At 35.5% G+C, this 23,762-nt stretch overlaps 4 protein-coding genes across 4 annotated transcripts; 2 read left to right on the top strand and 2 right to left on the bottom strand.

Annotated features, from left to right (window-relative positions):
* Nucleotides 1–1,397: 1,397 nt before the first annotated feature.
* LOC6639316 (putative leucine-rich repeat-containing protein DDB_G0290503) lies at nt 1,398–4,782 on the bottom strand. Its single transcript, XM_002061648.4, has 3 exons — nt 4,621–4,782; nt 2,364–4,548; nt 1,398–2,288 (listed from the first exon to the last, which is right to left on the bottom strand). The coding sequence occupies exons 1-3, from the start codon at nt 4,626–4,628 to the stop codon at nt 2,055–2,057; spliced, it is 2,427 nt and encodes an 808-aa protein (XP_002061684.2). The 5' UTR covers nt 4,629–4,782; the 3' UTR covers nt 1,398–2,054.
* A 1,130-nt stretch (nt 4,783–5,912) lies between these two features.
* Nucleotides 5,913–11,492, top strand: LOC6639317 (alsin homolog). Its single transcript, XM_002061649.4, has 5 exons — nt 5,913–8,547; nt 8,611–9,238; nt 9,302–10,534; nt 10,607–10,758; nt 10,819–11,492. Exons 1-5 carry the CDS (start codon nt 6,186–6,188, stop codon nt 11,040–11,042), a joined length of 4,599 nt encoding a protein of 1,532 aa, XP_002061685.1. The 5' UTR covers nt 5,913–6,185; the 3' UTR covers nt 11,043–11,492.
* Nucleotides 11,483–14,399, bottom strand: LOC6639318. Its single transcript, XM_002061650.4, has 2 exons — nt 13,786–14,399; nt 11,483–13,110 (listed from the first exon to the last, which is right to left on the bottom strand). Exons 1-2 carry the CDS (start codon nt 14,291–14,293, stop codon nt 11,651–11,653), a joined length of 1,968 nt encoding a protein of 655 aa, XP_002061686.2. The 5' UTR covers nt 14,294–14,399; the 3' UTR covers nt 11,483–11,650.
* Nucleotides 14,400–22,836: 8,437 nt separating this feature from the next.
* Nucleotides 22,837–23,428, top strand: LOC6638699 (endocuticle structural glycoprotein ABD-5). Its single transcript, XM_002061651.3, has 2 exons — nt 22,837–22,890; nt 22,992–23,428. Exons 1-2 carry the CDS (start codon nt 22,879–22,881, stop codon nt 23,391–23,393), a joined length of 414 nt encoding a protein of 137 aa, XP_002061687.1. The 5' UTR covers nt 22,837–22,878; the 3' UTR covers nt 23,394–23,428.
* The last annotated feature ends 334 nt before the right edge of the window (nt 23,429–23,762 follow it).

Below are 23,762 nucleotides of genomic sequence, written 5' to 3'. Positions count from 1 at the left end.
AAAAGGGATAAAAAGAAATGGTAAATACGATTATTAAATCAAATATATATATGTTTGTATGCCTCACACATTCATTCCATATATCCAACTTTGATTTAATCTAGTTATTAATGGCACAAGTTAAACTAAATCTTATTGGCTACAGTTAAATTTAGCTTAGCAAATTTCATTATCGTTTAAATTTAATGTTAGACCATTAATCAGTTGATTTGTATCTTTTGAGTTCAGTGTGCCAAGCCATGGCTATTGCGGCTATATATTAATGATTCTACTGCTAATTGTAGTGTGTAGAATCTAAAAGAAGTCACACATTGCAAATGTAAATGCCAAACCGGTTATTAGTGAGAGTAAAAATTATTATAATCGCAATCATATGCTAATTAGTTCGATAGAAAGTAAGGGTGAATAAAGTAAACCATTATTTATTACAAACTATCAAATATTTGTTGGCCATTATCAATCAGATAGAATTATGTGAAGTAACAAAGATCAGCAACAATATTCGGAAACAACTCAAATGGATAAACGAAATATTTACAACGAACTGGAACTGGCTGGAAAAGATTCGGATTAATGGTGTGAAAAAAGTCAAGTAATTTCATTCCCATTTCAAATCGTTTGCCTCACAACAACACAATTTGCTTTTAGAATGTTAAAAAGTCATTTACCTTAGCCTACGCATTATTTGCACCTCAATAGAATGACTGTAAAACTTACCAAAAGTAAGTAGACAAATTTAAAAATAAACTCATTTGTCTTTTAGCAAATTGTAACTCGATAGGCGAATTAATACACGAATGAAATGAAATGATTTAAATTCGTCAAAAATGTAAGTTTGAGTTGAGCAAATCTAGAAGCATTTAAATCGAGTTTGAATTTTTGTATATTTATGTTAAACTTTAATAAATATATGACACTTTATTTGTTATAAGTTAATTCTTTAAATATGTATATAAGTATATCTCAAATAGAATGTCTTAATTTGTTAATCTTTTACATCTATAATAAATATATTTCTACTTTAAACAGAAAAGAATGTAACGAAACAAAAAAAAAGAAAAGAAAGAAAGATTTCTCAATATCGTATTATGTACGATTCGTACAGTACGAATACTTTTTCTGTGATTCATTCTATTCAAAAAACTTGGCACAGTATCTAGGACTTTGAAAGGGATTTTTAATAAATTTTGGCCTCACAATTGCAGAATCTATATATATCTATGTGCTGTATATATAAAACTGGCGAAAAAAGAAACCAAACACAAACAAATCTTTGTAAGAATTTTCCTATTTGAAAAAGGGGACTAGCTTTAAGACAAATTATTTTTTTGGATTGCACAACAAAATCAACTAAATTTGTTTCACAAACAAAACAAAAAATAAAGTATTATAATATATGTATGTATATGTATATAAAAAAAAAAAACAAAAATTCATTCTATTAACTAATCGGCTTACCGACTACGTATAACCCTGTACTCAATACTAAACCTTCAATTTTTTTTTTATTTTTTTTTTTTTTTAAACCCATTTTTCAGTTTCAAAAACTTCTATGTAAAATCTAATTTTAGAATCTTAGGATTTGTTGATAATACAAAAGACACAGACAAAATATTGAGACAAATGTTGAACCTTCTAAGGCTAAAATGTGAGCCATATTGATGTACCCCTTCTAGAAAGAGTACAGGGTATTAATACAAAAAACAAAATATGAACTTTGGTGCTCCAAAGTTTAGACAAAAAAAAAAATATTGCAGTGCTTTGACAGTCATTATAAACTCTAGATCAAGACATCAAAAAATAGTGTAAATATAAACATTTTTGTAATCCTAATCGAAAAAACCGATAAGATTAACATAAGTTATAGCAGATGGTCTATATAGACACTCATCACGGACATTGCCAAAACGTTTCGAACAGTCAGAACTTATGACAATTTTAAAACTAAAGTAATTAGATGTACACAGACTGACTGACATGGCCAGACCGACTAGTCTAGGCAGATGAACATCTGCTATTAAATTTGTGACTAATTGTTGAACACAATCCTTTACCTAAGATTGCTCAGTTACAGCTCTTAGCTCATCCATTAGCGATGGCGCAATCACCATTTGTCTTTGCTCTCTTTCAGCCAGCAATTTGTTGAGCATTAGCACATCGGAATGACAAGCGGCTATTCCTTCGCCTAATTGGCACAAACTTGGTTGACATTCCTTACTTCGTTCAATCAGCTCCAATATATAACTGTTACGCGGTCGACCCGTCTCGTTGGCTGTCTGTTGAATCAACTGGAAAATGGAGAGAAATAAAAAATGAAAGTGTAGAAAAGAAACTTTTATGGTTGATGGACAATTTCTTCTTACCTTTTTGTAGTCATCAATTAGATTAGCCACTTCATGGGCGGGTTCCTGATGAGCTGTTGCTGTCGATTTACCCGAATCGGAGGCATTAAAACGTATGCGTTCGGCATTTAAAGTTTTCTCCAATTCTTTTATTCTGGCCAAAGACTGCTCATGCTTGGCACTCAATTCAGCCAGCTGTAATCTCAAGTTAGGCAATTCTTCGGCTTTCCGGTTGGACATTCGAGCTTGTCGCAATTCTTTGCGCAATAATTTTGACAAATGGGGCCAACCTTTAACATTTTGTATGCGACGTCCTGTTTCCATTTCCATTATTTGGACCAACGAACGCAAACAATCGGCAGCCCTGTAATCTTGTCGAGCATTCTTTTCACGCTCTTCGAGCAGAGTTTTGACTTGATGTTGCAATTCTTTTAATTTCAGAGCATCGGTTGTATGCAATTCAGAACTCTCTTGGAATGTTTGTCGCAGTTGCTGAAGTTCAAGTTGATTTTGTTGATCCTTTTGCATACTCAACTGTTGCAGCTGATGGAGCTCTTCATTTTGTGCAGCGAATAGCTCATTGAGTTCCTCCAATTCATGGGATTTCTGTTCCAATTGATCACGTGTCGACTGTTCCAGTTTATGCGAAGCTTCAAGGGTTTGATGTAACTGCAGCCAGTCAGTTTCCATTTGATTGGTTGTCTTTATTTTTGCATCCTGCTGTTGGATCAGGGATTGCAAAAGGGAAATTGTTTGTCGCTTCTGTAATGTCATGTCTTTCAATTGTTTTTCCAGGCACTCAATACGTTCATTCAGATCTGGCTGTTGTTCAAGATTCTGTATTCTCGCCTGCCAGACACCCAGTTGATTTTCGGCCGATGACAAAGATTTACTCAGTTCGTCACATTTGTTCTCGTATTTTTGCAATTGATCATGAAGAGTTTTCTCTTTTAGCGTATTTTCATTTCTCTCTATGGTCATTTCCAATTTGGTTTTCTCGCATTTCTCGCACAATTCGGCATAGTTTTTATTTAATATTTGAATCTCATTTTCAAGATTTCTCAATTGTTCTCGAGTTTCCAAGAGCGTGTCATTAAGAAAGTCCTTTTCAACTTGCAGTTTAGTCAATACTAGATTTAGTTGCTCAATTTGTTCTTCTTTCAAGGCTTGACTTTTTCTTAATTCAGTCTCCTCCAATTGTTGTGTCTTTAGGGCAAATTCCAATTTCTCCAATTGTCTTAATTGTTCTTCATTCTGTGCCTCCAAATCGGACATGACACCTAACTCTGTTTGCAATTCATTGAGCGAATTCTTAAGATTGGCTATTTCATGGGTCTTGTGGTTAATCTCTTCGTGAAATCTTAAACTATAATTATGCATCAAGTCAAGGCTATTCTCTTTTAGTAATTTTTGCTGATAATATTGCTTGAGATCGAGGTATTCTTGTTCTTTCAATGCAAGCAATTGCTCTTGAGTTTGCAATGTTTCGTTTAGCTCGGCGATAACATGACGCAGTTGCTCCCGTTCGGCTTGGACAGCACGTATTGTGGAGTCCCTCAATTCTAGATTATATTCGAGTTGGCTCTTCTCATCGATTAGCTGCTTAAACTTGCCCGTCATGTGTTTGTTTTCCATTTCTAAACCGGCTAGAGATTGTTGTAATTTCATTAGCTTTTCATCGTGTTCTAGACTCAAGCGTTGTATATCCTCTAGGAGATGCTTTTTTTGTCTACGCAGGACATCAATTAGTTGACGCTGATCCATGAGACGAGCCTCCTGCTGTTGAGCTTCAAAGGATTCACTATATTTCTCGCTGGGTTTTGACAACGTTTGGCAGATTTTTTCTCTTTTCTCTTCCCCCTCACGCTGTTGACGCTCCAGCGTTAGACATTTGGCCTGAAGATGCTTAGATTCCTGTTGCAGACGTTGATTCTCTTGTAAATATTTTCTTTCCAGTGCATAGAGACGCTCCAGGGTCTCCAGACGATTGTGTTTTTGTGATTTGAGTTCTTGTTTGTACCATTGCTCGGATCTGATAAGGCGCTCCACTTCGCTGCGCGATTTGATAAGCTCCTGTCGCACCTGAAACATTTTTTGATCTTTGTCCTGATCAATTCTGGAGCCATCATCGCTGGAATAGCTAAAGATACCGGAGTCATCTGCCAACGTAGCTGTTGCCGCCCCCTCGCAGTCCGAGTCCATTGAGCTTGGTGGATGAAAAAATATATAAGAAAAATGTTCATTCTTGGCTCAAACAAGTTTTGTGGGCGTAACTTACCTTTCCATCTCAGCACCGCCTGTCGCTAGTGGCTAACAATAAATACACTTTGATTACACTGTTGACTTAATGTAATCACAAAATTACATTATTTAATCTACATTTTACGTATTAATCATATAAACAAATATTACAACAAATTTTTGGGTTCTCGGACCAGCTGCTGATTGAAACTGTGTGGCCATATGCTGAGTATGCAAAAAATACCAAATTACAATTAAATACCAGACAAGCTGCAATTCGCGGGAAAAAAGTTAATATTAATAAAAAAAAAAAAAAACCTATAAACAATTACAAGCTGTTTATTGACAACATATTTGTTAACTTTACATTAAATTGAAACCCTAAACCCTAATGCACCTTACACACATACATATATGCAAAGATTTTATATTTGACTTGGGCGAATTCCCAAATGCTCTACTTTGTCTTTGGGTAAACTAAAGCTTTAAATTAATATGCCTATTGACTGTACTGTGTAGAGTGCAGCAAAGCATTGTACAGCTTGCGGCGTCATAATAGGCACAATACTTACACTGCGTGGCAGCAAAATATGCACATGTATTATATGAATATAAAAATTTCAATGACGACTAATTAAGATCTGCATATTTTTGAATAGTAATGAACAAATCTTACAAGAAAAGTCTATTTTAGCTTTTTTTTTGTTCAAGTGTCTTGAAATTAGCAATTTATAATTATATCACAAGTTATTAGATCTAGATCCTATATATATTCTACCCAAATGTATACATACATATATCTTAAATGATTAGTTACAGGTTCTGTTAGACTTTGTGCTATGTATATATTAAACAAAGTATCGCAATAAAGAACAAAACTTACAAATTTCTTGTTCATATTGACAAACTTGCTTAGACGCTCTCAAATGTATACACATTTGCTGCAGCTTGCGAAGAAATGACTTATGTTGACAAAAATACTTTTTTTTTGGTCCTGTTCGCAGTTAAATAGAATGGAATAAAATATTTCAGACTTTATTGTTTATAAGCAATAATAAACTAAACAAATAGTTTAGTAAGAATTAAATATAAGTAAATACATGAAAATAGGCATAAGTATGTACATAGACATGTGTGTACATATATATATTGCTGTGAAATAAATAGATACAGCTTGATCAACATATGTACATATATATCTTCAAAAGACTAAATAGCAACAACAACAATTAATATATATGTAAATATGTATAATAATTTGGAAAAAATAATAGTAATGTGTGCATGAATACCCTCTATGTAAATTTTTCCAATTAGTATTTACGGTGACATGGTCACACTGCGTACCTATAAGACAACACAAAAAAGGAAAATAATGCAAATTTATTAGAAACTTATAGAAGATACCAACATATTAACGCTGGGTTTAGAGTCGCAATTAAACCAGCTGCAAAATAAAAATGGAAGTTTAGCGGACAAAAGCAGATCCAATATGCTTCGTTTGGGAATACCAAAATAACGTTAATTGGATTCAAAAACAATTGCGTTGCGTTACAGCACCAGCAACAACAACAACAACAATAACACAAGGAGTGAATAAGAATGTCCACCAGTGACACATCAACCGATGTGACCTCCCAAAACGATAGCGATGAGGCATTTAGTATATATCACAAGGGCAAGCCCCTGAAATTGCATTGGCATGGCCTGCCCCCATTGACTCGCACACCTGCCTTAAGACTTTGCTGGATTGGTGGACTGGATGGAGTAGATGCTGACATTTCTGGGACCAATGAAGATGGAACACTTGTCTTGCTTACAGCGGATCATTCATTGTATACGGGACGCAGAAAGGGTTCAGTTTTGGAATTGCAACTGATACGCACAGACATTGAGGATGTGGACTATTGCCGTGGCAGTCAAGAGTTATTTGTGGTTCTCGCCAATGGCGGAGTGCAGCGACAATTCATTGTCCAAACAGTGTCGTCAGCCTGGCAAACCCTTACCTTTGATCCCCTGGAACTCTTGGCAGAAGGTGTGCGGATACGTCGGGTCTGTTGCTCAGCCCAGGGTGTGGTCTTTGTCAGCTCCAGCGGTGATACCTATGTGATGGGCAGCTGTGGTGAGGTATTCAAAGCAGAAGCACAGCCACGTCATATAAGGCTATATGAGGAGGGCAAGGAACTACTGGATCTGGTGGCTGGTGATGAGCATTTTGTGATGTTAGTGGCACCATATAATTTGGCCGACGATGTCTTACAGCTGCAGGGCAAAGGTGAGGACTACGATGATGATCGTGCCTCCATTAAATCCCTAAGTAGCAGTAATTCGGAACGTAGCTCGGCGGCCAATACCAGGCATTTGCTTCATCAGGGCTATGCCTTGCTCAATACGCAAATCTTCACTTTTGGATCGACAAACAATGGCCTATTGGGCACTGGTGATCACATTAAACGAGCGAATGTTACGAGATTACAGAAACTAGAGAGTATGGGTGTCTGCAGCATTGCAGCTGGCTTAGAGCACACTGTGGCAAGGACTCTGGATGGCCGTCTCTACCATTGGGGTCTTAATTCGCATGCACAGATGGGCGGACATGAGGATGTTAGTTCACCTTTGGAGATAACTATAGCCGAACAGGCGACACCATTACCAAAGGAACAGCATACCGCCTTGGAGGCTACTTGTGGTGACTATCAAACTCTGCTGCTGAATGCAGCCGGACAGATACAGTCGCTACAGCCACCACCTTTGAGTAGGCATCAGCAGCAGTCGAGCACCTATGCCCAGACTTTGCTGCAATTGCAGCTAGGAGCTGCCTGGCCGCGTCAATTGCGTCTTCTGCTCTGTAGCAGAGGTGGCTATACCCTGCAGAATTTGCGACAATTTCAATTGAAATATCACTATTATCTCTCGCATCTGCAATCACAGCTGCAGTTGCTCATCAAGCATCGGCAGGCGGTCAACACTTTGCACATCTGGCAACGACAATCCTCACTGGAGGCATTAACAAAGCTTGGACCGTTGCTTTTGAATTGGGAGCGGATACTCTGTCTATTGGTTGCCACATTGCACTCACTAGAAGGCTTCTATCGTGGTGATTTTGAGCAAGCGGCGGACTTACTCTTCGTCTGCTATTACAAGGAGTATATGGAACTCTTTGAGGGCTACATTCGGTCCTATTGTGATGTCTTTGCTGTGAATGGTTTCGCTCAGGCGGTGTCCTCGATTGTTACTTTAAGCTCACCCCTGCCCGAGCTCAATGAGGAGAGCTATGTCATACGTCTGTTCCAACAGCCATTTAGCATTTATCAATTGTTCATACAATTTATGGAGCTATTGATTAAATCACAAACGGAATATCAAGAACATCGCTTGGCCTGGCTGGAATTTGCTCGTCAGAGTTGTATTAGTCAAGAGTTGGCAGTGAATACGAGAGATTTTTGGACTAGTAATGATCGTAATCCGCGTATCAATCAATTCCGTCGAAGGCAGCGTCGTGTCATACTAACCTCTGCTCTGGTACCTTTAAAGCTATATAGCTCTCGCTATACTATATCGAGTCATAGTTTTATACTCTTCTCCGATTTTCTATGCCAAGTGAATGGCAAGGACCTGCACTCGTATCCATTGTCCACTCTGTGGGTGTGGTCAGACGGTGAATTGGGTTTGCGATTAACAACCCCGGAGAAGAGCTTTCTGGTACTTACACGTACCCAAGAGATGCGAAAAGTGTGGCTCGATCAGCTGCAATCTAGTATAGTAAGTGCCTTAGGCAGACCAATAGGTAGTCCAGTGCCCAGTGCTCGTTCCACAGGCTATGAATATAGTCGAGATCATCCGAAATATGCCAGGGTTAAGGCCTGCGGTACATGGCGCAAGGGTGTACTTCATGGTAATTGCTATCTAGAGTATCCCGATGGCACTGTCTACTGTGGTGAGGTGCAGTATGGTGTGATTGAGGGTAAGTTCATCCATCCAAATCCTTTGTCATTTAAAACTACATAATAATCTCTCTTGCTTTTAGGTTATGGCAAAATGGTTATACCCTCAACTGGCCTTTATGTGGGCCATTTTAAAGGTGGCCGTTTCCATGGTCGTGGTGTCTATGAGTTACATGGCCAGGGAGCACATGATAGCGAAATCTATGAGGGAAATTTTTGCGAGGGACTCTATCATGGTCATGGCATGATGAGAAACAATCGTTACATCTATGTGGGAGAATATCTGACAAATACACGTTCCGGTTATGGTGTCATGGAGGATCTAATCAGTGGTGATAAATATATGGGCATGTTTCTGGATAACAAACGTTCTGGCATTGGTTGTTGTATCACAAATCGCGGCGATTATTTTGAGGGAATCTTTGCCAACGATGATCTAACGGGCAATGGTGTAGCCGTATTCGAGAATGATTACTTTTACGAGGGTGAGCTAACACTGCAGGGTCCAAGCGGACGTGGCGAGTATTATATGCCCACTGGCGATGCTGGCAGTACAATCCCAGGAATGGGCATTAGCAATGGAGAGAATAGCGATGAGAACTATGAATTAATTGGTAACAAAATGTTTGGACATCTCAGTGGCTCATGGGAGACAGTGAGAATACAAACTGGAGAATTGGTCTTGAATCGGCGATTTCCCAAGTATCCCAGGTAAAGAAAAACCTAGAAAAGCTGTAAAGAAGAGTTTAATTTAATATTGTATATTTTATTTAGCTCCCTGGGACGTCAAGAGGTGGACCATAATCGCAAATGGCGTGCACTGTTTCATAATTTTGAATCAGACTTGGCTAATTGTACGGTTTCGACCAGTTCCAATTCATATGCAGCATCATCCTCATCATTGGGCTCATTGAAGAAGCCAGCAAAGATTAATTTGAGCACAGCTCAATGGTGGAGCTGCATTGCTGTCTATATGAACAAACAGCGGGCACGCGAAGGTACCAAGCCGGGCAATTATTTCAATAATATATTACTTAGTTTGCCGCTGAGGCAAAAATCACCGTCACCAACACCAGCGATGAATAACAGCACAACCGCAACCACAAACATGACCACCACCACCACCACAACAGACACCACTAATAACACCACCACCACTAAGCAGTTATCCGCATCTGTATTAGATTTTCTGACATCACCACCGCGTCGTATACATTCACAGGAGACGTTGAGCAGTCGTAAAGGTAGCAATTTACAGCGTGCCGATAGTTTACTCTCAATGGGACATAATGGTTCTGTTGCGGACTTGGATACAACAAGTTTGGTTAGCTTTCAACTTGATCAGACTTTTTTGCATAGTAGCTTCAATGGTGAACCGGATGGATCAAGCATCTCAACAACAACTACAACTAATAACAACAACAACAATAGCATTTCAAAGCATATCAATAATAGTAATTGTTCGATTACCTCAACAACAACCACATCAAGTGGTGGTGGTGGTGGTGGCAATAGTGTTGGTGGTGCCATATTGGAGCAAGTGCCAAGTTTTGGTATGGCTAGCACTCTAACCGAACAAGATGTCACTTCGATACGTTTATATCTCGAACAAGCCTTCAAGGATCACTATCATCCGTTGTATGCATTAAATGAGCGTATTGCAAATTGTTTCCATTACTCATATGGCTATTGGAAGGTGAAACCGACACCGATATTAGCCAAACAGGCAATGCGTGAATGGGAATCAATATCGCGACGCATTTATCGTTTTATTCGCAAAATGTTTCCAGCCCTACCCGAAGATTTTTGCCATCTCGATGGCAGTAGAGAGGTTATCTCCCATATAACTCTGCTTTATCCTCTAGTGCTATCCGAGGGCATTTACTCAACGCTCTTTGTGCTTTATGCCAATAAATATAGTCGCAAAGATGAGATATATAGACAAAATTTGAATTATGCTGAGAAATTGAAAGACGACGAGCTAGTTGAATTGATGAATCATGATAGGTGAGACATAAATTTTATCTTAAATTGAATTCACATTGATTATAGTTTATATACATATTTATTGTCAATTAGTTTTCTCAATGCCGTAATGTTGGATCCACATTTTGATGAGTCTGTACAAATGTTAAAGCAATTGCAAGAGAAATTTAGTCCCCAAGATATGTTGACTGTGATACAGCGTAGCATGCAGCTGCTTACCGAGGCCTATGAGCATGCCATGGCAGGTGAGTCCAATCCTAAACACTGGCAAATCTTGTTCTCTATTAACCTCTCATCGTTTAAAGCTAATGCCGCTCAATTAAATGCCGATAATATGATACCACTCACCATGTTAACCATGCTACGAGCCGCTGTTCCCCATTTGGGTGCTGAATTGGCATTATTGGATGATTTGACCGGCGGACCAAATTTCCAAGATGAAATGAATGGCATGGCTGGCTATTGTTATACTACACTTAAGGCTGCCTATGAGCATGTTACAATGAAGACCCTGCAAAAGGCACCCTGAAGAGTTGGAAATTCTGTTATTTGTTATAGCTTTTTATGCAACGATCAATTTAATCATGCATGTGGATGTATGTGTAAATAATTCTAAATGTATTCTCAAAAAAAAAACAAAAAATCAGCGAAATTAAACTTTGTGCAAATGTCCTCATAGATATAGAACCAAAAAAACAAAACTTGTTATCGTATATACATTTACGATTTGTATGTATATATATATATAAACATTTTTTTCTCGACGAGTTTGCTCGATATAGTGTGCATTCATGTATGTATGTATTTATATAACTGTTTCTTATATTATTATAAATATACAATTAATTATAGCCTATATAGAAGTATAAATCTATTGTAAAGGCCTAGCACTAATACATTACATTCCCAATAACCTCTACCAAAAAAAGAACAAAGAAAACAAAAAACACAATAAAGGTATCGAAATTGTAACTTTAAATCTTGGCAACAATATTACCAAATTTTATTCGTGTTTCCTTGCCTATAATTTACAATTACAAAAGAAAAATCTGAAGAAGAAGTAAAGCTAAAATAGACAGAGACAGGTACAGAGAAACACGAGCATGAGCAAGTGAGATAGCGACACACAACGACATATTATTCCAAATCATTATGATCAATTAATATACCATCATTTGGTGATGGAAACATCGAATTGCACATATGTTGGGCAAAATGAATTTTATCAAATTTATACATTAGATATTTTTCTGGAAATGTTGTGCCCGCATCATAGTTATACACCAATATGATTAAATCATTTTGTTTGACAAGTTTACGATCAGCCAAATATGCCAGACCATAGATGGCCTTACGAAACGTATTCCGACGATGTGATATAAAATATGTTGTCCGAAATGATAGCATTGTGACATTGTAATACAACGACACATAATCCTCAGCGGAACGCATTTGGCTAACAAATATGATGGGAGCATATGGACGAAAATGGGCAATTTTCTGTACCATACGTGCGGTCACGCCACATACAACAATGGCCACTGCTTCACAATCCACCGAAGCGGTCACTATCATCCTGGCCAGACTATCGGCTCCGGTATGCGAGCTATCACAGTATGGTTGCCTACTTAGAGCCTTGGGTGTTATGTGCTTAAAGATGGACTCTTGCAATAAAGTAAAATAGCAATCGTCTTGCGTTTGATGGCATTTAACTAGATATTTATCCGGATAATAGAATGTGTAGTAATAATGGGAGGGATCTATACGAATTTTCTGCTCATTAATGTGTATGGCATCGAATATCATGGGTTTCTTGGTGGCATGAGCCAATTGCATAAAACACTCGGCATTGGGACACAAATGCATTATATCCGGCACAAGTGATGGCTCGGCTAACTCGATTAGGAAACCATCGTAACGTTTTGTGGCCCAATTTAGTTCACCATCACAGCCCTGAATCTCATTGAGCACGACACGGGCAAAGATTTTCAAGTGCTCACACTGTAAATCGCACATCACATGCTCCAGATCATCGAGATATCTTTGAGTTCCCATCATATTTGAGATTACCACATTGATGCCCACTTCGCGAGCAAATGTTAGATCCTCCAGCTCTTCATAGGATACACGAAATTTACTACAACGTGCCGGGAACAGAACAGGCATATATGATCTTAGTAGGCCACCGCGTGCCACACAGCATTTTAGATGATCTCGTTCCCGGCCTACGACCATTAGTTGTATATGCTCATCGATGAGTATAAAATCATATTGCTTAATATCGCCCAATAGGAAACGAGCATTGACATATATCATCGAACAGGTCGATGCATTCGAATACTCGCGATTCACTGTCAAAATAACCGAGTGACCCTTTATTAACTCCACACCATTTGGATTATCCCTAAGGAGCCTAGGACTCAAATAGCCAGTGTATTGAAAGCGTGGTGATAGCTTCACACATATGGTGGATACCACCGGAAAACCATACTCCTTGGACACACCAATCTCGGCTTCGCGCAACTGCACAATCAGGGCTTGTTGCTCGGCTTGAGTGCCAATGAATAGGTCCAGCAGAAAGCTACGTACACCACAGTCTAAGGGAAAGGATATAGAAATTGAAATGGAATTAGCTCCATTGAAAAAGGTTTCGGATGTTCAGAAGAGCGGAGGAGGGCAGTTGTCATTGGCGGAAAACATAAATACTTTGTTTTAGTCACAAAGAAAACTGAAAAGAAGTCAAGTCCTAAATATAGAGTTTCTCAAATGTCCCTAGATAGAATTTTCTACCATCATATATTGTATATATATATATATATATATCAGCAGGACAAAACAAGTTTAAAAAGCCTTCGCTTTTTAAAGCTATATTGTAGCATTTAGTCTTCTATTTTCTACAGATGTTCTATAACTCGGTTTTGATCTACTATATAGTCAAGGTTCCGTAAGATTGATCAATGGACAATCAATAGATCAAAATATTTGTAATTTTTCTTTTGAAATGCAATTGATTATAAAGAATCCAAATTTGAACAAGATCAGACAACTAAATCATTAAGATCATTAGGGAAAAATGACGCAAAATAATAGAAAAACTTTCTTGTTTCTTATTAGCAGAATTAGCAGAATTACTAAAAATGTTAAATTTGATCAGATAATTATATCAGATGTAAAGTTACTTCTGCCTTCCCCGAAGTCCTAACATTACTATGACTTTAATTTAAACTATTCATCGCATAAACTTATATATTAAATTGTAAAATGATACCCACGTAAAAAGGTCTTGAAGTTGCGATCACATGGATTAATGGTGGACAATTCTATACACTTGTTATTCTCATTGGTGTACGGATCATGGGTATTGCTTATTATTTGAAAACCTTTAAAATAGCTATGCCAATGATCCTCGTCAAAAGGTAATAAGGATAAGTCTTCACTGAAATCTTCTTCCATGTAGGCTCCATCCATGTCGTTATACTCCTCGTCCAGGTATCCCAAATCGAATTTGGATTCCAAGCGTAGCAGATCCGTTTGACTCTTGACAATGCTGCCATCATCATCATGGCCAAGTAGGGCAAAGAATGTTTTTCTACGCTGCATTGAGGCAAGCAGTTCCTTGGCCCTTTGGACTTTATCCACATCGACGGAAATGATTTTCAATCGACCACATATATTGGTTATAATGTTATCCAATGTGTCGGGATTTCGCCGCTTACTTTCGATTTTCTCCAGTTTCATATCTTCATTACGTTTGTCCTGTGCATCCTCAATAGTCGCCATTTCGTATTATATATGTAATAAAACGGAAAAATTTTTATCAAGTTTAAAGCTAAATGAGTTTAACTAATGTATCACTATGTATATGTATTTATGTTTAGTATAAATTATTGAGAATTTTTCAATGATAGCCTGATCAATGTATGTACATATATGTAGTAGATATTTCCAGATATTTTTGAGGTTTGGGGTTTATGCATTCCGATTGTTTATAAGTCAAATGGTTTTATGGTTTCTTCTTTTGAAATTAACCCCAGCGATAAAAGAAAACCGCAACTCAACGGAGCAGGTAACTTCTTATCCTCTCACCCCCCACATCACATTCCCCCCCATCCCGTCACCCCAACCACCATCCTTTTGTAAGTTTTTCTTCTTTTTGTTTATTTCCGTAATTTATTTGCCTATTTTGTGAGGGCGAATTGTTAAATTTAGCAACGCGCCAAGTGAAATGTTTACAATGTGAGAGAAAGTTAAATGGAAACGGGGAGCCGGAGCTGCCTAAAACTAAGCGTTTTCAAATATTCCAACTGAACCGACAAAAAAAAAAAATGGAAAAACCAAAGAAAAAAAAAAACTCAAGACGAAAACGAAAAGAAAAACATAAACATCAGGAATGTTTAGAGAATAAAACAAAAAAAGAAAAACCGTTCGTTTTCCAAGCGAACATTTCGATTTTCCTTCTATGTTTCTTAGTTTTTTTCCCCCCTGTTTTAATACCCTTTGTTAGAGGGTACATAGATTACAGATCTTTTCTTTCTCATTAGGTTTCTAATGGTTCAATGTTAGTATGTGAAATTAAGTCAAGTCTGTTTATTAAAAATATTAGTCGAACTATTCGAAATTGTTTATAATAAATATAAATAAAGTAGCTTAGTAGCTAAGTTTATTATAACTCTCTTATATATATATATATCAAAGACCAATAATATAATCTTTAAACAATTTTGGTTAGCAAAGATATTTGATATTGATCATAAGAACATATCTTTAAGTAATACTATCTTTAGAAATAATATTTTCTAGTAAAAGTTGAGAGATATTTTATAAATAATAGAGCTATTAGCTTTGGAATTCTTAAATTATCTTTAATATTTTAAAATTAATAATTCCATCTTTAGCACATTTTGGTTTGGACTACCAAAGCCCAAAAACATAAGGATATAAATGAAAATCAATTAATAAAAATTGCAAAATTTTTAATTTATATTTTTTCAATCTTTCTATAGAAATTTGATCTTGAAATTAATAATACCATCCTTAGAACATTTTGGTTTAGGCTAGCAGAGATCATGATCTATGGAATAAAGCCAAAAATTAATGAAAAAACAGTTTGTATTTTAGTTCATAACAAAAATGTTAAGAATACAACTCAATGGTTCCTTTTGGTTTTATCATCACAAAATCATCGAAATATTATAACTTAAATTACTTAAGTTAACAAAACTTAAGAAATGTTATAATAAATTGTGTTGTTCTTTGAAAGATTTAATCAATATTTGAAAGCTACCGTAGGAAAATAGATAAATATTTTAGATAAGTATAATCTATATTGTCTTTGGGTGATCATTTTGATCAATACAAGGGCATGGATACTTCGGCACTATGTGGTCTTATATATGGTTCTCCTTTTTCTTTTTTTTTCCATAGTTTTGTGTTTATTTTTTCTCTCGGATGACTGGGTGTGGCTATAGGCAATGTTTAGACTAAACAACGATCATCATAGAATTTCCTTTTTTTGCCTTAGAAACCATTTGAGAGTGCAAGCCGCTTGAACTTTGACGTGAACTGCTTCTGCTGGTGGTGGTGCAGTTCATGCACCACACCTACAACTAGTACCCGATCCACCGCCCCCCTTTCTCTATCATTTTTCAACCTCCTTCCCATTCTTTACATATCCATCTCCATCTCGGTCTCCATCCTCATCCTCACATCTCACACTCTAATAAGCTATTTTTTCCGTTTTTAGAAACAATTTCTAAACGGGAAACCTAGCATTTGTATGTGTGTTCCTCTCTGTATAAAGATGTGTGTGTGTATTAGTGTGTGGGTGGGGAGCTGCCCATCTGCTCTGCTCTGCTCACATAAATTGCCGTACTCATTGGTATATGCTCCTACTCTCAACAACTATCCCCATCCCGTTCACACTTGACACCAGCCACCGTCTTGTCTCTCTATATAGAAAAGAAACAGAAAATACAAAAAAAAAAAAACAAAAAACGTTCATTTCATGAATAGAATTTTTCAAATGTCTTTGAGTTTTCAAAATTTTGGAGCGTAGGTGCAGTGCGTCGCGAAGCGTCAGCGTGTACGGAACATAATTTACAAAATACGGCGGAATATTTAAAAAAAAAAGTAAAATTAACATACAAGAAAATTTAAAAATCCACCCACTCCATAAAAAAAGTACAAAAATAATACTACAGAAAAACAGTTTTGAAAAATCGATCCAAAAATGTATAAAAATATCAAAGTCCATCGAAAATTTGCCAAAGAAATTAAGAGGAAAAATAGTTTCCTTTTTAGTTTCGTTTCAAAATTTGTTGTTTTTTTTTCTTGTGTTTGAAGTTGGTTTTAACTTTCGATCCAGTTTTTTTTTCAACACTTTCCATAATCAAAAGAGTTTTCTTTATTTTCCTAATTTTTTTGAAAGTTTTTTTTTTTGTCATAAATGTTGTTCCTTTTTTTTTTGTTTGATTTGCGGAAGTGGGCGTTATCTTTCCAACTGTTGCCAAGTCGCCACCCACACAAACACACACACACATACACACACACACAGAGACACACTCACATCCATATGCTTTCCAATATTTCATTTCGAATTTTCCTGTTTTTCATACATATTTCGACTATGGCTAAAAATATAGTTAAAAATCCAAAAATCCACTTGTGTCTGTTTTGGCTGTTTGTGCTGCCTGCCAGCCTGCCTGCCCGCCTGTTTTTCATAATTTTCATTTTTTTTTATTTATCGCATATAGTATGTGCATATATAAGAAGAAGGTATATATACACTGGACAAAATATACACAGACAGTGAGACGAATCGATTTAATTGGAACATGTAGATCGACGACCTTGAAAAACTATTTGAAATTCGTTGAAAGTAGATTTTAAATCAAGAAATCTATATATGCATTGACTTTTCCAGCACTTGCAAGTATCGAAATGGTTTAGTTGCTTAGACTGATTTTTGTTCAGTGTAATTTTGATGGTTCTTTTGCGTTTCTGCTTGTTTCATTTGGCATGTCGTCATTTTTGTTTACTCCCTTTCTAGCCAGCACCACCAAGCACCGCTACCAACCCCACACCCACCCGCACCACCACAACCACCACCCGTAGTTTCTTGCCAATTTCTTTTTTGACATTTTCGCGGTCTTTGTCTTTAGTCAGGAGAAAAGCCAATGATACAAATCATAATTTAATAGTTCATTTTTCTGCTAGCTTACAACTTCCTTGATCAGATCATATCTATTTATCTACTATATAGAATTCTATACCTATTCCAATGTACATATGTATGTACATATATAGATGTTGAAATTTGTGTCATAGGAAGACAGCTGTGTGCATTGGCAGATGCCATCAACATTAACATCATGATCATAATCATCAGCATCATCAGCACGGGGGAAGTCCATAAAAACAAAAAGAAACAAAAAAAGTAAACGAAAACCAAACCAGCACAAAAATATAAAATTAAAACTATTTTTATAACGCATGTGTAATTTTTGTTTTTTTCTTGAGCTCTCTCTCTCTTTCTCTCTCTCTGTCTATCTCTGTCTGTCTCCTGATCTTGTGGCCATATATTTTCTGTGCTCTTTGCTCTCATTTGGTCGCGATCAGAGCCGATTGCAATAGGAAAAATGGGCAGACTCCTCTTGGCACAGTTTTCCAGATACATCAGTCCATAAATCAATCGAAGCAAATTAAATTAATTCAATTCTCAAATGAGAAATCAAAGATGCCAACACCCAAAAATACAATAAAAACAATAACAAAAAAAACCCAAAACTCAAGAAACAGAACACACACACAAAATGCGATAGCAACAACAAAAACAACAATAACAACAACAAAATGTGGCATGTGTTTTCTATCCTAATCTTAAGATATACATACATACACATGCACATATACATATATATCATCATATAGATATATATATAATGTATGTATAAATTCTAGTCGATTTGTCTTTTTCCGCTTACTGGCGTTTTATTTAACTAACGACAGGAAAGGGAAAAAGGCGTATTTACTATGAGTTTAATCAACAAATTCTCCACAAAATCTCTACAACTAAGTAAGTATAAACCTATATAGTTATATTTATATATATATGTAAATACAAAAGATCTTTCTCAAATGCTAATCAAAGACCAACAAATAAATGATGCAAACAAACTAATTTTATGCCACATTTAGACGCATTATCACAGAACATCCCCTACAATTATTTACCAAGATACATATATGCATCTATATATGTATGTATATATCTATTCTATAAAATGTCATATTAGATTGAACCAACAACAAAACGTAAAAACTCTGAAAATGAAAAGAGCATGGGAATAGTTTTCCTGAATATCTATTAATATGAATCTAACATAAACATTCGAATGTATCCCATAAATATAGGCTTGAAAATGTTTGTTTACATTAGATGAAACAACGAAGAAACACAAAATACAAAAAATACACGATGGAAGTATAATTCAACTATTTCTAAACAATCTTAAGAGTCAGATTTTAGTATGTTCAATACATATACTATACATAAATCGATGTTGAGCATCAATAAATTTTCAATTTTCTAAAACATTTTCACAACATTTTCATCTATGTATAGATACAGAGTCAAGAAAGTTGATCTTACCAAAAAAGATATTTCATTTCTCGAGAAAAGAAAATGGGAATCTGATATAAAAGGTTAAAAGAAATGATTTCAAGGATTCAACTGTTGCTTAAAAAAAGATCCAAAATTTATTTATTTTCAACTTCGTAGAGTTAGTAATTTCATATATATTTATAGATAATACAAGAGCACAAAGAATTTTGGTTTTAAGACTTATGTTTTCTTTACGAAAGACTTTTTCAAGTTACTATAAAAGTTACTATAATTTCTGCAAAAAGTAATCTTTTCAAAAATAGGAATATTATAATTGTTAATTTTTAGCTGCCAGTTTCGCACTTTTGAAACCCGTTTATAATTATTACTTTGTTACTTTTCTTTAGATTTTTAAGGAATTTAGTGTTCTGATTCGGAAGTTGACAGCAAATTTAAGTCTTAAAAATTTTATTACATTACTGTTTGAATATTTGTATTAAGAGAAAATATTCGTTTATTTTTGAAATTTATAGCCTTTATACTTACTTCTACAATCTATAGCTGAATCGATTCGACATTTGATGTTGATCAATAATACATATGTATATATTTTCATCGGATTGAAAAGGATTTCTTCTGCCTCTTTTATTTATTTCGATGGCTTTAATATACCTTTTCGTCTTATTACCCATAGGTATATAGGTAAAATGTATCCTTCAACTAATAATTTCTTTTTTGTATTGACCCCAAAAAATGGGGCAGCTTTTGGGGCATCAGTTGGAAATCGTTTTGGTCCTAACCATTCCTTGACTTTTCTCTACAAAATATCCCACATTTTCGTGTATATTGACTTGCGACAGCTGCGACTTTTCGTGTGTAAAGATATGATGTAGAAGTTTTACTTAGCTATCTCAACTACTAATTTCGTAACCTCAAGTTATTGGCATTTAAGACGAAAGCAAAGAGAGTAAAAATACTTTTATTCCTGCTAAACCTTAAATACTCAAAATTTGCATAAAAAAATGGTTTCAATGGAGAAAAGTACCTATTTTCTTCTATACTTACATATGAGAGTCCTTATCCAAATCGCTCTTTCTCAAAATTGATCCTCAAAGTTAAACAAATATTACATAGGAACAACTCTTTACTGGTATTTATGTTAGAATTTTATAAGTAATTGAGAAAAAGAATAGTGAAATTTATACGTGACAATATAATTATTGTTTTAGCTATTTCAAATACCAAACATTTAGAAAATTAACCATTTCAATATCTAGAGACGATGTCGAATTTGTTAATTACTCAATATATGGCAAAAACGAAAAATTTTTGTGAATCATGTGATACGACTAGCTACTTTTAGAGTTATTTACAGTACATATGTATGTACGTATATTTGGTATACTTAAAATTTTATAATTAATTATAACACAAAACCACAAGGAAAAAACCACAAAAGTCTAAAAACAAAGGCAAATGCAATTAATATCAATAATTTCCGCTAATCAATAAACTCAACTGGAAGGGGGAAAAAAATTTTGCTTAGTAACTAAATTATTTTTAGACTACATACAAACATATATGTATACATAGTTTAGTGGTACGATCTGTTCCATGAAAGAATTTCACAAATTACTTGCCCCAAAACCATGAAACCAAAAAACCAATTCAAAACCAAATGCAAATCGAAATCTAAACCATCCCAAAAACCAAACCATTCGTATATGAACTATGTACTCTGTAGAGGATGGCAAAGAGGAAGCCAAGCAGCCAACCAATTCAATTCAATACAATTCAATCCAATCCAATCCAATACAAAATCGAAGGCATTTTCTAATGAAATGAAAATTAAATGTAAAATTTATTGTTGCATAAACAAAAAGCCAAGAAACCGAATCGAAGTCGTATTGGATCGTTGCGCATGTGGCACCTTTAAGTAGGTATCCATGTGCTTGGTTTGCTTCTTCCTCCCTATATAGAATGAATATGAAATATACATACATTATGGCCAGCAGCCTGGAGAATATTTAGAGCCAAAAATAACACACAAGATGTGCCGGACGAGGGCGATGCCAAGAGAGTGAGCATCATATTGGTTTATATAGGTGAGGGTATGAGGGCGGGATGAGGCGGCGGTGGAGGTGGAAATGTCGGTGGAGGGTGTGAGCATGTACAAAAGAATGAGGGTGTTTGGTTTTGGATTTTTTTTTCAATCATTCTCGTTTTTGTATAGTTTCTTTTTCAGAATTTTTTTTTTCCGGTTTTGATTTTTTTCTTGTTCAGTTCTTTTTTTTTTTTCGTGTTCGTGTAAACAATTGCGAATGAGAAATCCAAATCTTCGCCATGTTCGAGAAAAATCGAATCTATATTGAGTAGGTACGTACATATATGCATTGTTGAGTGCAGTCAAATGCCGAGAAACCAACCGCATCTTACATGGCGTTAAGCGTTAAGTAAACAAAATGCCTGGAATGCTGATTTCGATGCTAATGATGATGATCATGATGATGATGCTCCATCTCCCCCTTGATACACTCGAAAAATAGAACAAAAATTGCATTCAAGTACGTGCTTGATATCACTTAGCCCAGCCCCCCTCCAAACAAAAATTAGAAAAGAATACTGTTCTTAAAGAAAATTTTCCCAAATAGTAGAAACTAGTTTGGTATTATGTTGTTGTTTGAACAATCTAATATGATACAAAGAAAAAGTCTACTCTACATAATTTTAATGGATCGAATATTTTGAAAAAGTGGCTATAGATTTTTCTATTTACTGTCGTTTTAGGTAACTTCTTTTAACCAATCTGAAACTAAAGTTTTCCTGACTTCTGCCAAGTATGACGCCTCGTAGAGTCCTTGTGGAATTTCTCTAAGTGTGGATGAAAGAAAAAATGCAAAGGGTTCGTCTGACTTTAGACATGCCGGAGCTTCAATACTCTTTCCAGTTTTTGTGTCACTCTTTTCTTATCTTTAGTGGAGTAAGCTCGGTGAATATTGAAGTAGAAATTCAGTTTAAAATATGTTTGTATACAAAAAAAGTGTTTGGATCCAATTTATTTTTCTGATTGATCGTTTTATATGTTATAGCCCTGTGATCTTGATGAAATTTGGCACATTCATTAATATATGCATTTTAATTATGCATATTAATTTTAATAAAAATGGCTTGAAAAAAAACCATGTTATGGATTTAAAACTTAATTTTCGACTGATTATTGCTAAAAGATTTATGTTTCTATATCATATAGATGCAAACTGCAGTATATAGACAACAGATGAATGAACAGGCAGAATGAATATACCTTATATACTACTCGATTGTACTCTAAGAAATGCAATTGCACACTTCTGAACAAAATGAATATACTCAAATTTTTTTTGGAAGAGTATAATAACAATAATAAGAGTTTCAACCAGATGAGTTTCAATTTTGCTGGTTGTTGTTTTTTTAATATAATATTTTTTTTTTTTTTTTTTGGGATGGCATAAATTAAAAGGCACAAATTACAGCTTGAAATTGGAAGCTGGAGCGTTCTTTAATTAATTCTTAGAACGAGTTTCAAGTAAATATGCAATTTCATATATGTCAATAACCGGCAAAGAGCCGGCAAAGTTTTTGTTTTGCATTTTTGTGTTTCTTTTTATTATAATTTTGTTTTTATTTTATATATTGTGGTTTTGAGCCAATATGTATAAAAGGTCTGGTCAATGCAATCGAAACTCAAATCGAGTTCAGTTCCCAAACCAAGAACAACAGCAACATGATCAAAATTGTAAGTAGCAGCCAAGCAAAAGAAAAAAAATGCAATTGGATTAACCTACCAAAGGATTACTTCACTCAAAATTGTTTTCCCCTTGTTTTTGGTAATTACAGCTTTTTGCTCTCTTTGTCATTTGCCTGATTGGCATTTGGGCTGCCCCTGTGGAGCATAGTTCAACCAGCACTCAGCCACCAATAGCCATATTGGAACAGCAGAATGAGAAACATGAGGATGGCTCCTATAATTTCTATTATCACGGTGAGGATGGCACCCATCGTCGTGAGGAGGCAGTCGTTCGGAATGCTGGCACCGATCATGAGTTCCTCGAAATAAGCGGCTCCTATTCATATTTCGATGCCAATGGCAAAGAGGTCACTGTCACCTATAAGGCCGATGATCATGGCTTTGTTCCCGAAGGTGGTGATATATTGCCCCAGATATCGGTGGCCGCCAAACAGGTCAGTGAGATAGTGGCTCAACCAGATTTGGATTATGATAAACCACCAAATGTTTAAACAAAAGCAATGGCAAACAATTAAATCAACTGATAAATGACTAAAAATATATATAAATATATTGAGATTAAAATTATTTTCGGGGCATTGGGAAGAAAAAATAGGTTTGAGTTGGTATAAAAAAGTATTGTGTGAATATGAAAAATTATATTCCCACAAAGTGGAATAACATAGTCGATCAATTGAAATGGGAATGAAAAGTTTTCCTTAAATTTACTTTAATAATTTCATAAATGAGCGATCACGAGGACTCTGCGAATATGAAAGCTGGAACTTTTTCAAAAATATTTTCTAGATCCGTTTATGATTTAAGACCGAAAACTGTAAAATGATTTGGATTCAAAATTTTCAAATTGTTTTCAAATTTTT

The sequence above is a fragment of the Drosophila willistoni genome (assembly GCF_018902025.1).
Source record: "Drosophila willistoni isolate 14030-0811.24 chromosome XR unlocalized genomic scaffold, UCI_dwil_1.1 Seg144, whole genome shotgun sequence".
NCBI lineage: Eukaryota > Metazoa > Arthropoda > Insecta > Diptera > Drosophilidae > Drosophila > Drosophila willistoni.
The sequence above is the reverse complement of the archived record's forward strand: the minus strand, read 5'-3'. Positions and strand labels throughout refer to the sequence as shown.

Excerpts from the sequence above, each read along its gene's own strand:
- LOC6639316 (XM_002061648.4), bottom strand. Across the intron at positions 2,289-2,363 it reads TAATTGATGACTACAAAAAG|TTGATTCAACAGACAGCCAA; the intron begins GTAAGAAGAAAT and ends TCCATTTTCCAG.
- LOC6639317 (XM_002061649.4), top strand. The coding sequence starts at position 6,186 with ATGTCCACCAGTGACACATCAACCGATGTGACCTCCCAAAACGATAGC. Across the intron at positions 10,535-10,606 it reads GAATTGATGAATCATGATAG|TTTTCTCAATGCCGTAATGT; the intron begins GTGAGACATAAA and ends ATTGTCAATTAG. Across the intron at positions 10,759-10,818 it reads CTATGAGCATGCCATGGCAG|CTAATGCCGCTCAATTAAAT; the intron begins GTGAGTCCAATC and ends CATCGTTTAAAG.
- LOC6639318 (XM_002061650.4), bottom strand. The coding sequence starts at position 14,293 with ATGGCGACTATTGAGGATGCACAGGACAAACGTAATGAAGATATGAAA. Across the intron at positions 13,111-13,785 it reads CAACTTCAAGACCTTTTTAC|ACTGTGGTGTACGTAGCTTT; the intron begins GTGGGTATCATT and ends CCTTTCCCTTAG.